General features: G+C 41.9%; 1 protein-coding gene across 3 annotated transcripts in view; it reads left to right on the forward strand.

The window, feature by feature from the left end:
* The first annotated feature begins 653 nt into the window (after positions 1 to 653).
* The window catches only part of Ap2b1 (adaptor related protein complex 2 subunit beta 1), a 112,199-nt gene continuing 99,270 nt past the window's right edge, over positions 654 to 13,582 (forward strand). For 2 of the 3 annotated variants that reach the window (XM_027426462.2, XM_027426464.2), the window contains exons 1-2: positions 654 to 791; positions 6,812 to 6,871. In XM_027426462.2, the coding sequence (XP_027282263.1) occupies positions 6,835 to 6,871 (37 nt within the window). In that variant the 5' untranslated portion in view covers positions 654 to 791; positions 6,812 to 6,834. Of the gene's footprint in view, positions 792 to 2,938; positions 2,989 to 6,811; positions 6,872 to 13,582 lie in introns of all 3 variants that reach the window. The other variant, XM_027426463.2, reaches the window with a different exon arrangement.

The raw sequence follows: 13,582 nt of genomic DNA on the forward strand, positions 1-13,582 counted from the left end.
AGACACAAAAGTTCAAAACAGGTGAGTCCCAGCACGCTAGAGGCACAAGCAAGAGGGGCTCCTGTTGTAGACTAGCCTGAACTTCATCGCCTGATACTTTTTTCTTCTGTTTCTGAAGCTACCTTGTACGACTTAAGCCCCAACAAGATTAAGAGTGTGTGTTAGGTGGCTCGACAAGATTGAGTGTGTGCCGGGTGGCGCGAGATGGGGCACTTATTGATTAAGTCTTCCTAGTCATATCCAATGTAGGGATTCGAACTCAGATCTGAATGCTTCTTAGCCTCATTGAGTCGCTGTCTCCTAGTTCCACTGCTCATGTATGTGGATCAGTCCTGATTTCTATCACCTGTACGGTCTTCTGAATCTGACAGGCAAATTAGCTGAAGTTTGTGTTTCAGAAAATAAGGTATCTCACACAGGTTTTACAAAATTCTTGTTCACGGAAATAAGTCCCGAGAATATCCACTTATTTAACATATCCTTTGGGAAAGCCACTGCGGGTGGGTCCCTTGGTCTATAGGCACTGTCCTGACCCAGAGAAAGGGAAACCTTTCCGTTGCCGAGGCAACAGAGACACAGCCTGGTTGTTTGGGTCTCCCGCGCACCCGGATGACGTCACGCGACGAGATTCTCTCTTACGCCAAAGCTTCCGGCCCACCATCTTTGTCCCTGGCAGATTGGGTTTTGCGCAGTGGCTTAGATCTAGAAAGAATCGTGACGGGCAGGAAACCATTACACCACCACCCGGGCTGTGCTCTCCCGCTACCGCCGCCACCCCGCCCTTGCCTCCGGTGAGTTCAAGGCGGCTGGCTTTGGGGTGTGTCCCTGAGTGACTGGGGGTGGTTGTGAGGGAGGGCAACCCCAAGCCGGGTCTTAGGCGCGGGAGGAAAGGAGATCCGAGGAGCGTGACGGTTGAGGATGGAGGGAGTCCTCGGGTGTGACCGTTGTGAGGGGGAAGCTTGGAAAAAGTGCCTCCTCCGTGGGGGCCGTGGCGGGATAGGGCTGAGCTCGGGTGTAGCAGCGGGTAGTTGGGGGCTTCGGAGCCCAGCGGGTTCCCAAGACCGGCTCGGAAAGGACTGAGGCCAGGGGTGTGGCCGCTAGAGCCTGGAGGCCGAGGGAGAACCACCCAGCTTTCCCGTTTGGCGACTGTTCATTGAGAAGCCTGCACTGGACGTGTCCAGCAAGCAGAGGGAGAAAGGATTCCCCCCCCCGACGGTTTGGCCATTGAGACCTCTCATGTCACCCGTATTTGGGGTTTAAAGTCTTCTCTCCCTGCTTGGTGAAAACTGACCAGATCTCCAGGGTCTTGACCCGGGGGAGTGGGTAAAGAGAAAAGGGGACCAAATGTACTTCGAGGAAGAAAGGAGAAACCTGCAAAATTGACCTCTTGCGTGAGAGGGGGAAGCCAATGAAAGCAAATCTTAGCCCGGGGTTGTTTTTTTCTCCCCCTCTTTCTTCCCTGGGGTTATCAGGAGCAGTGTAGTTTGAGCAAGGCTGTAAATTCTACTAGAAGTGAAAAAAACCTGGAATTTCCTGCTATTTCTTTATTCTTTGAATCCACAGCATGTATTAGCTTTCTGAGCAGCCCTCTGGGGGAAAGCTCTTATAAGGCTCTGGCTATTTGTTTTATTACGAAGCAGCGTGAATGTGTCCTGGATGCTTCGTTGAATTTTTCTTTTTTTTAACTTTCAGAAGGGAGAGTGTTTTTAAATTGCCAAACACTTCTGCAGCCATTGTGGTTTAAAAGACAAAGAACACACAATAAGCTCAGAAAGGCAAGTTGACTGAGAGAGCGCTCTCAGTGAGGACCAGTTTAAATTATTCATTGCTTTCCTAGTGTGGTTCTGCTTAGCCTTAGGGTGCACTTACAAAGTAATAATAGAAAGCAGCCAGTGAAGGAGGTGCAGCAGAGGGTAATGCATCCCAGGGATGACTAAGTGAGATGTGAAATGAGAACTGATCTCAGGTGTCTTACAGGGCAACCCCCCCCCCCCCGAGAAATAAAGGGGAGCGCGTTCTGCAAAAAGTCCCCCTAAAGTTAGATGGTAAACTTAATTAATATAAAGCAAATATTTTGAGGAATTAAGGCTTAAAGAAGTTCCCTTACTTCCTTTCTGTAAAAGATCGTAATTTTCAACTATTATATCTTTTTTTTTTTTTTTTTTTTTTTCGAGGCAGGTTTTCTCTGTGGCTTTGGAGGCTGCCCTGGAACTCCCTCTTGTAGACCAGGCTGGCCTCAAACTCAGAGAGATCCGCCTGCCTCTGCCTCCTGAGTTCTGGGCCACCACCGCCCAGTAACTATTATATCTTAAGGCACATGTTTGACCCAAATTAGACAACGAATATTCGGAGAAGACACCATTCCCCTTTTTCTTTCCTCCTTGGCTTAAGTTTCCTAAAATGCCTTGGCATTTCTTAACAATTGGGTGTGAGATTGTTGGGCTTCTTTCTTTATGTATAATACTATAATAGTGAATTATCTTATAGTTATTGAAAGAAGCTGGGGGTGAATTTGGCTTTTAAATATTTTATTTCTGATAAGGTAACAATCTGAAGCTACTGTTGGCCTTGTGCTATTGAACATTTGACCAGATAGGATCTTTACACCTGTCTCAACCTTGTAAGTGAAGGTTGCTGGAATGACTCTTCTGCTCGAAGTTCGCAGAACTTTGTCTAGTTACTGACTTTATGTGTAAAGAAGGGCATAGTGGCATGTCCGACGATAGTGTTAGTTGCCACTTCCCAGAGAACCATTTGAAATTAAGACCACCTTATTAACTTTTTTCTGACCTTATTCAACTCAGCCTACTAATCTTATTTCAGTGTTGCATTTCTCTTTTGGGGAATTGGGGGAAGGGGAGGAGGGAGGGACTTGGACAACCTATATTTGGCAGAAACTAGGTTATGTTAATCTAGATCTATAACCTTCCTTGTACAGGATGGCCTGTGAAAGACGTGGCATCACACTGTGAGCTAGGACAAATGCAGGTATTATGTGCTTTGCCTGGTGGCTGCTTTGTTCTTTAACAGAGTTCCTAGGCCACCCCATAAATCAGTGACTTTTTAGGTTTGATGTTGTATGAAGTCGGATGAGTTCAAATTCCATTGTGGCTTGCTTATTTCTAGGGATTTCCTGAAAAATAAAAAGTTTATTCTAGTAGGATTTTGAGTTTTGAACTAGGCAAGTTGTATTTTTCTCCAGCTCTATCCTGGCTATTTTTCTGTGGTTTCTAATATAGGCATAGTTTTCACATCATATATTTGGAAAATCTGGCAGTGTCTATCTGGCAAGTGCTGGTGGTGTTTTATTTAAAAATAGGTATATATTGGGAGGTGAAAGTCAGAGTTACATTAAGGTTCTGTCACTGTCACCTCTTCTCATTTTTAATTAAATATTTAATGTTCATATATGCATATAATGTGTTTAGATCTAGTCCAAACCCATTCCTCCTTTTCTGCTCCTTTGCTTTTGTTAAGACTATTTTCATTTTTCCTTGGAGGATTTTTTTGTTTTGTTTTGTTTTTGCTTAAGGCATGGATAGACTTGTACCATGTTTCTTTCCTATATGGTGGGGATTATTTCATCACATTTGTTTACCATGGTGTCAATTAAGTGAGTAATGTATTTACCTGCTTATTTTTCTTTCCTTTTTCCCCCTTTTTTCTTTTGATGGAGAGGTGGTCTTATGCTTGCTAGGTAGGCACTCTACCATTGAGCTACCCTGCTCTAAATTGGCCTTGAGGATTGAGCTCAGGGTTTCCTATTTATTAAGCAAGCCCTCTACCAGAGTCCTTTTTTATTCATTTGTGTGTGTGTGTGTGTGTGTGTGTGTGTGTGTGTGTGTGTGTGTGTGTGTGTGTTGGTACTTCGACTACACATAGGTCTGTATATCACTGTGTATTCAGTGCACTCAGAGGACAGAAGAGGGCATCTGATCCTCTGGAACTGGAGTTACAGTTGGGAGCTGCCAAGTGAGTGCTAGGAACCAAGCAGTGGTCCTCAGAAAGAGCAGCCAGTGCTCTTAATTGCCTTATTTTATTTTTGAGACAAAGTTTCATTATCCAGACCTACCTCAGCCTCTCAAGTATCGAGCTGGTCATATCTCTTTATCTCTTTTTGTTGGAACAGAGATTCTTGGTTTAGGATCTATGTTGTAGCCTTTTGAAAAATGTTTTTTTTTTTTATTTTATGTTTATGGGTGTTATACCCATGTATATATGTCAGTGCACCATGTGTGTGCCTCATGTTCAAGTTGGCCAGAAGAGGGTGTTGAATCCCTTGGAACCCGAGTTAGAGACGGTGATGAGTCTCCACAGAACCCAATGTGTAGGCTGTTTATAAAGACTTGGACTTAAGGTGGCTGATTTACTTTAGAACAGAGTATGTTGAGAATTCCTGTTAGAATTTCATGTCATCTGAATATAGTGGCACATGTAATTGCAGCACTAACAAGGCAAAAACAGGAGGATCACCATGAGTGTGAAGCCAGGTTTCAAGTCTGCCAGGACTTATAGTGAAGACCCATCTCAAAAGAAAAGAAAAAATAATGTGTATGCGAACGTTAAAAAACAGAATGCTTTTGTGTACTTTTCCCAAGTAACTTGGTGAAAAATTTTCAAACAAATTTTGTTTTTAAGTCTTAGGTTTGAAGTTGTGATGATTCCATAGGATTTAAAATGGTGTAACAACATGCTGTACAAATAGTAGTGATTTTGAGTGTTAGCTATAGTGCTCTTGTCGTGCCCTAGTAATTGTTTCTGTATGTTATCCTTTTTTGTGCATGTAAACTCATAGATGAGATTTATATTACAAGTCTTTAAAAAATTGTGTTGTGATTTGAAACAGGGTCTCGATATGCAGCCCTGACTGGCCTGAAATTCATTATGTAGACCAAGCTGCCCTTGAACTCAGGGTCCACTTGCCTGTTTATGTGAAGAATTCCTAGCTAGGTGTGGTGGCACACACCTGTATTCCCAGCACCTGGGAGGTGGAGATAGGAGAATTGGAATCCAAGTCATCTTCAGCTACATAGCATGTTTGAGACTATCTTGGGCTACATGAGAGCTGTCTTTAAAAAACAAAAACAAAAACAAAATGAAAAGAACTGTGTGTGGTGGCACGTTTGTAAACCCAGTGCTCTGGACAGAGGTTGGAGGAGAGGACCTTTGCAAATTCAAGGCCAGTCTCTCTGTGTCTCTTTTTTAATACCATTTTTTATTTAAATTAGAAACTGGCCTACTTCACATGTCAGTCCCAGCTCCCTCTCCCTCTCCCTCACCTCCTTCCCCGCCCCCCCACCAGCCTCCCACCCAATCCCCACTCCACTCCCCAGGGAGGGTGAGGCCCTCCATGGGGGAACCCCCAAAGTCTGTCATATTATCCAGGGCAGGGCAAGGCCAATCTCTTTTACATAGAGAATTCCAGGCCAGGGCTACACAGGGCGATACTGTCTCAAAAAGCATAGGCAGTTCACTGGTCAGCACTTGCTGCTCTTGCAGAGTACCAAGTATCAATTTCCAGCACCCACATCAGGTGGCTCATAGTCTGTAACTTTAGCTTCAGGCTCCAACTCCCTTTCTGGCCTTCTTGGGTATGGGTGCACACACAGGTGTACACATATATACATAAGTAAATAATAAATTTATTTATTTATTTATTTATTTATTTTTGTTTTTTTGAGACAAGGTTTGTCTGTGGCTTTGGAACCTGTCCTGGAACTAGCTCTTGTAGACCAGGCTGGTCTTGAACTCACAGAGATCCACCTGCCTCTGCCTCCGGAGTGCTGGGATTAAAATCGTGTACCACCACTGCCTGTTAATAATAAAATTGTTTAAAAGCAAAGAAAAGTTCCTTATTTTGTCTGCTTTCTATTTAATTTATGCTGTGAATGGATTGATAATAGTGTTCTCTGAATTTTTGCTAGAAAGATGTGACAACATTAATGCAAGTCTCTGTGACAAATATACAAACAATTTCTGTATTCTATGTGGTATTCATGGTTTCTAGCTCTTTCATTTCTTTGCTTTTTGTTTTTGAGATAGGGCTTATGCAGTTCAGGTTCAACTTAAAGTCACTGTGTAGCTATGCTGAAGAGAATGACCTTGAACTCATCTTGCCTCTACCAGGGCTGGGAGCAAGGCAGGCTTCATATTTTTCTGTGACCTTTTTTGCAAGCAGTGTTTAATAGGTTGGCAGAATTGTTTCCACCTTTGAGCTTTGGCTCCTTTGAGTGACCCCATGCTGAGGCAGTGGAGTAACCACATTTTCCTGATTAGAAAGTTATGGAGAGGGGCTGGAGAGATGGTTCAGAGGTTGAGAACATTTGCTGTTCCTCTAGAGGTCCTGAGTTCAATTCCCAGCACCCATATGCTCACAACCATCTATAGTGGAATCTGATGCCCTCTTGTGGCATAAACTCATACATGCAGATAGAGAACTCATACATAAAATAAATAAGTCTTTTAAAAAAAAAGTTATGGAGAAATCTTTGGCATGAAGCCTTTGTCTTAAATGTTTGAGTGATTAACATGTAATTACAAAGGTGTCAAGCTTGTCCTTGGAGGCTCCAGAGCCATAAGGGGTTCAGGTTATTACCCTATTCCATTTGGCCTTCATACTTTGCCCCTGGAAGGTCCTTGAGGCAAGTTGCAGTTTTTAGTTCCTGTGCTGCTTGATCCATGAATGGTGGTGGTATTAGGAAGAAACTATTCATTTTGTTAAAAAGGTCTTAAATATAGATGTTCTAAAAATTAGTTGGATGCCTCGCTGGAGACATAATTTGGCTAATAGCATTCTTTACTCTTACCGTAGGTACACTCTAAAGATCCAGAATCATGACTGACTCCAAGTACTTCACAACCAATAAGAAGGGTAAGTAGAACCTTGTCAGATCTTCAGATTGTTAGTTAAGTTGCTGGGTTACAGTCACCAAGTAGAATGTTCTGAAGGTTTTTTTTTTTTTTTTTTTTTGGTTTGGTTTTTCTTTTTTGCATGTGTTTGCATTGTCTCATTGGGAATCTGTTTCTACAAATAATTATATTTGAATAAGTTATTAAAGGGATTTTATATGCTTGCTTTCCAGTGCTGGTGACCTAATCTAGAGTCTTGCACATGCTAGGCGAGTGCTCTGCCATTGAGCTATACCTCTCTCTCTTCATCACCTTTGTGGTCAGTAATATAATACTGAATTCCAAAGGATTCTTCTTGGGAAAATTTACCTTCCAAAATTGTTTCCAGGTGGCAGATTTTTATAGGTATGGACAGCCCTTCCATCAGAGATAGATAACGTCACTGCCTTCAGCTTACTAAGCATCCAGCTGAGTTCGCTTTGTTCTCGGGGTCAGAATTCTTTGTTTTTGTATTCAGCAAGTCTTAGATTTGTTGAAATATTCTGGGCATGGCACCAACTACTGTGTCATTTATTACTCTTGATTTTCAGTGTCTTGGCCTGCTTCTCAGGTGTGTGTGTGTCCTCCAGTGGATGAAATGAGACTTTTCTGGCATAGACTTTGTCTTTATTTTTCTTAAAGTATTTTCTGGTGTGGTATCCTGACACTTAGCTGGATTTGAGTATGTTCTATGCACATTTGCTTGGTACCTTAACACTAGTGGGGTTACTATTGAGTACCCTCATTTCCACTAAGTCAGAGTAGGTGCCAAGGATATCTAATACTCAATCTTGGTTTCTAAATAACATTTCTTCAGCCACGCAGTGGTGGCTTACACCTTTAATCCTAGCACATGGAGGCAGAGGTAGGTGGATCTCTGAATTTGAGTCCATCCTAGTCCATAGGGTGAGTTCCAGAACAGCCAGGACTACAAGGAGAAACCTTGTCTTAAAAAAACAAAAATAAGGCCAGGCAGTGGTGGTGCACACCTTTAATCCCAGTACTCAGGACGCAGAAGCAGGCGGATCTCTGTGAGTTTGAGACCAGCCTGGTCTACAGAGAGAGCCAAGATAGGCTCCAAAGCAACACAGAGAAACCCTGTCTCAAAAAATCAAAAACAACAACAACCAAAAAACAAAATAAATAACATCTTTCACTGAAAGGAACCAGAACTCTTTGGCCAAATGCTGATTCTGGGCCTGTGTTTAGTTGAAGGTCAATGTCTTCTAAGTAAGGAAATGCTCAGAAATGATGGGACATCAAGGAGCCCCCACACCTTAAAGCGCCTTCCATTGGCCAAATTTTAATGATTTGAACAACAAAAAAGTGATCAGAATAATGGATTATAACCTATTAATATAATCAAGGTCTTGGATTCAATTCATAGCATCCTTATGGTGGCTCACAACCATTTATAGCTCTGGGCCCAGGGAATCTGGCACCCTCTTCTGATCTCTGTGGGTACCAGGCGAAGCATTCATTCGTGTGTGTGTGTGTGTGTGTGTGTGTGTGTGTGTGTGTGTGTGTGTGTGTAAATAAAACATCTGAAAAAGACAAAAAGCACAACAACAAAAACCAAAGTCGATATTAAGAAACTTATATCCATATAGTCAGTTAACATCACCAACAGGTCAAAGTGACACCATTTACCTTTGGATGTGATGTTTTGTGAAGTTAGCTTGCCAAAAATTGATAACCTTATTGCAATGCAGGAAACCCATGGCAAACTAGAGGTGCTTCTCATAATAAGGTTCCTATCTCCCCCCCCCCAAAAAAAAAAAAGGAAGAAAGAAAGAAAAAGAAAAAGTCTTATCATGACCCAGCACTCAGGAGGCAGAGGCAAGTGGATTGCTATGAATTTAGGGCCTGCCTGGTCTTCATAGTTTCAGGCTAGCCAACGCTACACAGTAAGACCCTGTTTTAAAAGCAAAAATATTATGAAAATAAATTGTTCAGATTAATGACTAAAGAGACATGACAATAAATGTAATGCATATTCTTAGGCTAAATGTTCCCTAGGGCTGGGCATGGATGAGAATCAGGTTGCTATAAAGGGCATAGAACAAGGTCTGTTTAGATTAGAGGATAGTGATAGTATATTGGTATTTTATTATTATCTTTCAAAAACAAAAGTTACATATTCAGAGCTAAAGAGGAATGGTGTGTGCAACTTTAAATGATATGAGAAAAAGATCTGTGTATACATAGAGAATTATAAAGCAAGTTTGACAAAGTCATAACTGGTATAAATATAATTTGAAGGATGATTTTTTTAAATAGATTTTTGTTGTTGTTGTTGTGTGTGTATGGTGGTTGGTGTTGGGGGATCATCCTTTAAAATAAAAAAAAAAAGCTTTTTTATTAGTTCAAATTAGGAACAAGCTTGCTTCACATGTCAATCCCTTCTCCCTCTCCCTCCCCTCTCCCTACCCCTCCCCCCTAAAATTTTTCTTTTATTCATTATTATATGTGTATGGGTATTTTACCTGCTGTGTGTCTGTGCACCACATGCATGCCTGGCACCTATGGAGGCCTGAAGAGGACATCAGATTCCTCCCTGAAATTGGAGTTATAGCCAGTTATGAACTGCCATGTCAGTACTGGGATCAAATTTAGGTTCTTTGGAAGAGCAGCCAGTGCTCCTAACCTCTGAGCCATCTCTCTAATTCCCGTTCTGATTTTTGCTATCTAGTCTGTTTTATTTACTATTGAGATAGAATCTTAGCCAGGTGGTGATGGCTGCGGCTCGGGAGGTTGAGGCAGGCAGATCTTTGGAGACCACCCTGGTCTGCAAGAATCTTACCACTAAGTAGCAGAGTTGGCTTAGAACTTGTGATATATATACCCCAGATTAGCCTGGATTTACCGTTTAGACATCCTCTCAAGTGCAGGGATCACAAACACACATGCATCACCATGCTAGGATGGATATTAAGATTTTAAAAACTCTGGGGGAGAAGGAATGGGGGTGAGGGGAGGGAGAGGGAGAGGGGAATTACATGTGAAACAAGCCTGTTCCCTAACTTGAATTAATAATAATAATAATAATAATAATAATAATAATAGTGATAATAATAATAATAAAAAGAGAAAAAATAAAATAAAACACTCAACACCAAAAAAAAATAAATCTCAATAAATTTTCAGTAACAATATAAAGATACACTTCAAAAAAAAAGATTTTAAAAACTCTACAGACTTTTTAAATATGTAGCAGTGATGAGAACCATTTTTAACTGCTAGCAATGCTTGGTAGATTTGACTAGTGGAAGGAATGGGGTTAGATAATAAAGTGTGATTGCAAGATACTCTGGCTCTCCTAGGACCTGTTCTTATAGATCTGTCTGTTTCTTATCTATCTTTATTATTTACACCTTACAAAAATGCATAAGCCTGCTGGTAATGGTGGCATATACCTAGAATCTCTGCACATAGGAGACTGAGGCAGGATGCTTGTGAGACTGGATTGGGCTGCATAGCAAGACCTTGTCTCAAAAGTCAAACAGCCACTGAAATGGCTCATCCAGTAAAGGTGCTTGCTGAGCAAGCATGGCAACCTGAGTTTGTTCTCCAGGGCCCATGTAAGGGTGGAAGGGGAAAACCAACTCCACAGAGTTGTCCCCTGTCCTCCATACACTTGGTATGGCAATCTTGCCCACACATACATCTCACACACACACAGAGTAATAAAACCCACACACATTAAGTGCTTATTCTTTTCAGCTTACTACTTAATCATTTGGATATGTATTGCTTTTTCTGCTGCTAATACTTTATGTGCTTTGGTGACCAACATACTGTCCATAACAACATAGAAGGGTTTTTGTTGTTTGTTTTTTGAGACTCGGTCTCACTGTGTAGCCCTGGCTATCCTGGAACTCAGTTTGTAGATCAGAGATTCACCCACCTCTGCCTCCTGAGTGTACACCACACTTGGCCTTTTTTTCTAACAGGTTTTAAAAACTCATCAGTTCATCATACTGTCCCTTGTAAAGGTGCAGATGACCTTTATAAAAGTTTGAGACTTAGAAATTGAATCATCGATAGATAATACCATGTTTTTAAAAAATGGATAGATCCTGTTCCTTTTGCTTCCTGCACCGCCCACCAGAACCGCCTCTGGAGCAGATCTTTTACATTTGTGCTTGGTTCTGGAATCATTTCAGTTACATTCTGTTTCCATTCTGCAGCTCCTGCTGCGCTCACAATTCAGACTTTCTGAAAACCCGCTGTGTGCCCTTCACTGTTCCAGAAGTAATGATGGGAGCCCTGAGAACTGCATTTGGCAGCACAGGTCTCAGCAAAGAATCAAGCTTTTAAAGGCCTGGCCTTTCTGCCAGTGTTATTTCTGTAGTTGTCAATTAAATGGAATAGTGATTTTTAGAACAAATTGCTTGCCTGCTGAGGATGGATATTAAAAACTAAGGTTTTTTTTTTTTTTTTTTTTTTTTTTTTTTTTTTTTTTTTTGTGCTCCATTTTTGTGTCTTTTGTCGATACACTTCCTGTCAGGGGCTTCAGAGAGATCACACAGTGTGCAGACTGGTGGATGATGTCCAGGTAAAATGGACATTGGGAGGTGGTGGACAAGGAGGCAAGATTGTAGTCAAGTTTGTAGGGGTAGTTGGAAACACACTGGAAGTAGAGGCAGAAGGATTGCCTACGAGTTAAGAGTTCATCTTAGCCTACATTGTGAATTCCAGGCCAGTCAGGGTTACATAGCAAGCCCTGTCGGTGAAGGATATCCATAGGAGGAGGAAATGGGAGTAGGCATGAATGTGATGGTGTGGGGTAGCCTTCCTTCCGTTCACCACCTCTTTCTCTGTCTGATGAGAGCTACTGCCTTTTTCTCATGAAAATGGTGGTGTGGGTTAGCTCTCCTTCCATTCTCTCTCTCCTTTGTTTGATTAGGACCAGTGCCTTTTTATTTTGTCCCCCATGTTCTCAAGGCAGATGAGGCTAGAGATGGTGCCTTAAAATAGTGGTGACAGTCTTTGACATCTCTTGAGTAGTCATTCAAACTTGGCCTTTAGGAATGATCTTAGTTTATATCATTGTAAGCTTCACTCTTCCTCCTCCTCTTTTCTTATCACTGAGACAGGATTTCATGTAGCCCTACCTGGCCTGGAACTTACTACGTACTAGTAACTTACTAAGGCTGATCTTGAACTTGTGGCAGTCTTTCTGCCTTTGCCTCTTAAATGCTGGGATTACAGACATGCCACCATGCTGGGCCACAATGAAGTAATTGAGATTGAGACCTGGTTGTGCTTTTTTTTTTTGGATTTATTTTATATCTAATGTGTTTGTATGTGTGTAGGTGTGTGCATAGCACACATGCAGATCAGATGACAACTTTCAGAAGTTTGTTCTCTCTACCATGTAGGTTCTGAGGCACCTTTAACCATTTAGCCATCTCACCAGTTCATATGTATTTATTGAAATTTTATGCATATATATGAATCTTGTTCATATCAGGTACCCACTTCCCCCTCCAGTTCTCCCCAACATGTCTCCCTCCCAGCTTCATGGTTTTTATTCTCTCTCTCTCTCTCTCTCTCTCTCTCTCTCTCTCTCTCTCTCTCTCCTTCTCTCTCTCCTTTCTCTCTCTTAATCTATTGGATCCAATTGGTGCTGTCCTCATGCCCATGAGTGTGGGGGCCATCTAGTAGAATATGGACAATATCAGTGGCCATATTCCCAAAGAAAAATGTCTGTCTCTCTTTCAGCTGCCAACACCTATCAACAGCCCCAAAGCTTAGGGGTTGAGCCTTGTTTCTCCCCCACTCATGCTTTAACGTTGACTGGCTTCTTACTGTGCACATAACCACAGGTACTGTGGTTAATGAGTGTGATGGCCATCTCACGCACAGAAACAGCATTTCACAACCCTTTTCGCATGTTCCAGCTTATACATTGTTTCCACTACCCCTTATTCTGTGATGTTCTCTGAGCCTTGGGGCAGGAGAGGTGGTTGATACAAGTTTTCCAGTTAGGTCTGAGGACTTGCTCACTTATTCTCAGCACTTTGAATAATTTTGAATGCATTAACCAATGACTATGCAAACAAGCTTTTCTGACCAATGTTGAGAAGAGCACTAACCTCTGAGTATAAATGTAAATGTGTAGAAGATAGTTGGCCAACAGCTGAATAACAGTGATAGATTGCCCACTATGGCCTATGACCTCCCTGGCCTTGGCCTTTGACCAGGTTTCTAGTACTGCATTAGTACTTTTCTGTTGCTATGACAGAATAACATGGCCAGAATAACGTAGAAGGAGGGATTTTTTGGGGGCTTACGGTTCCATCATGACATGCAGTCAGGTGAATGGTGCTGGTGTGCAGCAACTAGGAGTTCACATCCAGGTCCACAAACAGGAAGCAGAGAAGGGACAATGGGAATGGTACCCTTTGAAACCTCAAAGCCCTCCCTGAGTGACACACTTCTGTCACTAAGGCCATACATCCTAATCTTGCCAAAGATTAGGGGACAAAGTATTCAAACATGTAAGACTATGGGGGCATTCTCATGCAAACCAGCACACGTACCAAGCATGACTTCCCTCCTGTGAGTGGACTTTAAGTCCTATTAGAATGTAGAATATCACTCCATACCAGTCATGCAACTAAAGCACTAGACTGATGATTTCTTTTTCTTTTTTTACTTAACTGTGATTGTACATTAGGATCATGTC

This window comes from Cricetulus griseus, chromosome 7 (assembly GCF_003668045.3).
Source record: "Cricetulus griseus strain 17A/GY chromosome 7, alternate assembly CriGri-PICRH-1.0, whole genome shotgun sequence".
NCBI classification, from domain to species: domain Eukaryota; kingdom Metazoa; phylum Chordata; class Mammalia; order Rodentia; family Cricetidae; genus Cricetulus; species Cricetulus griseus.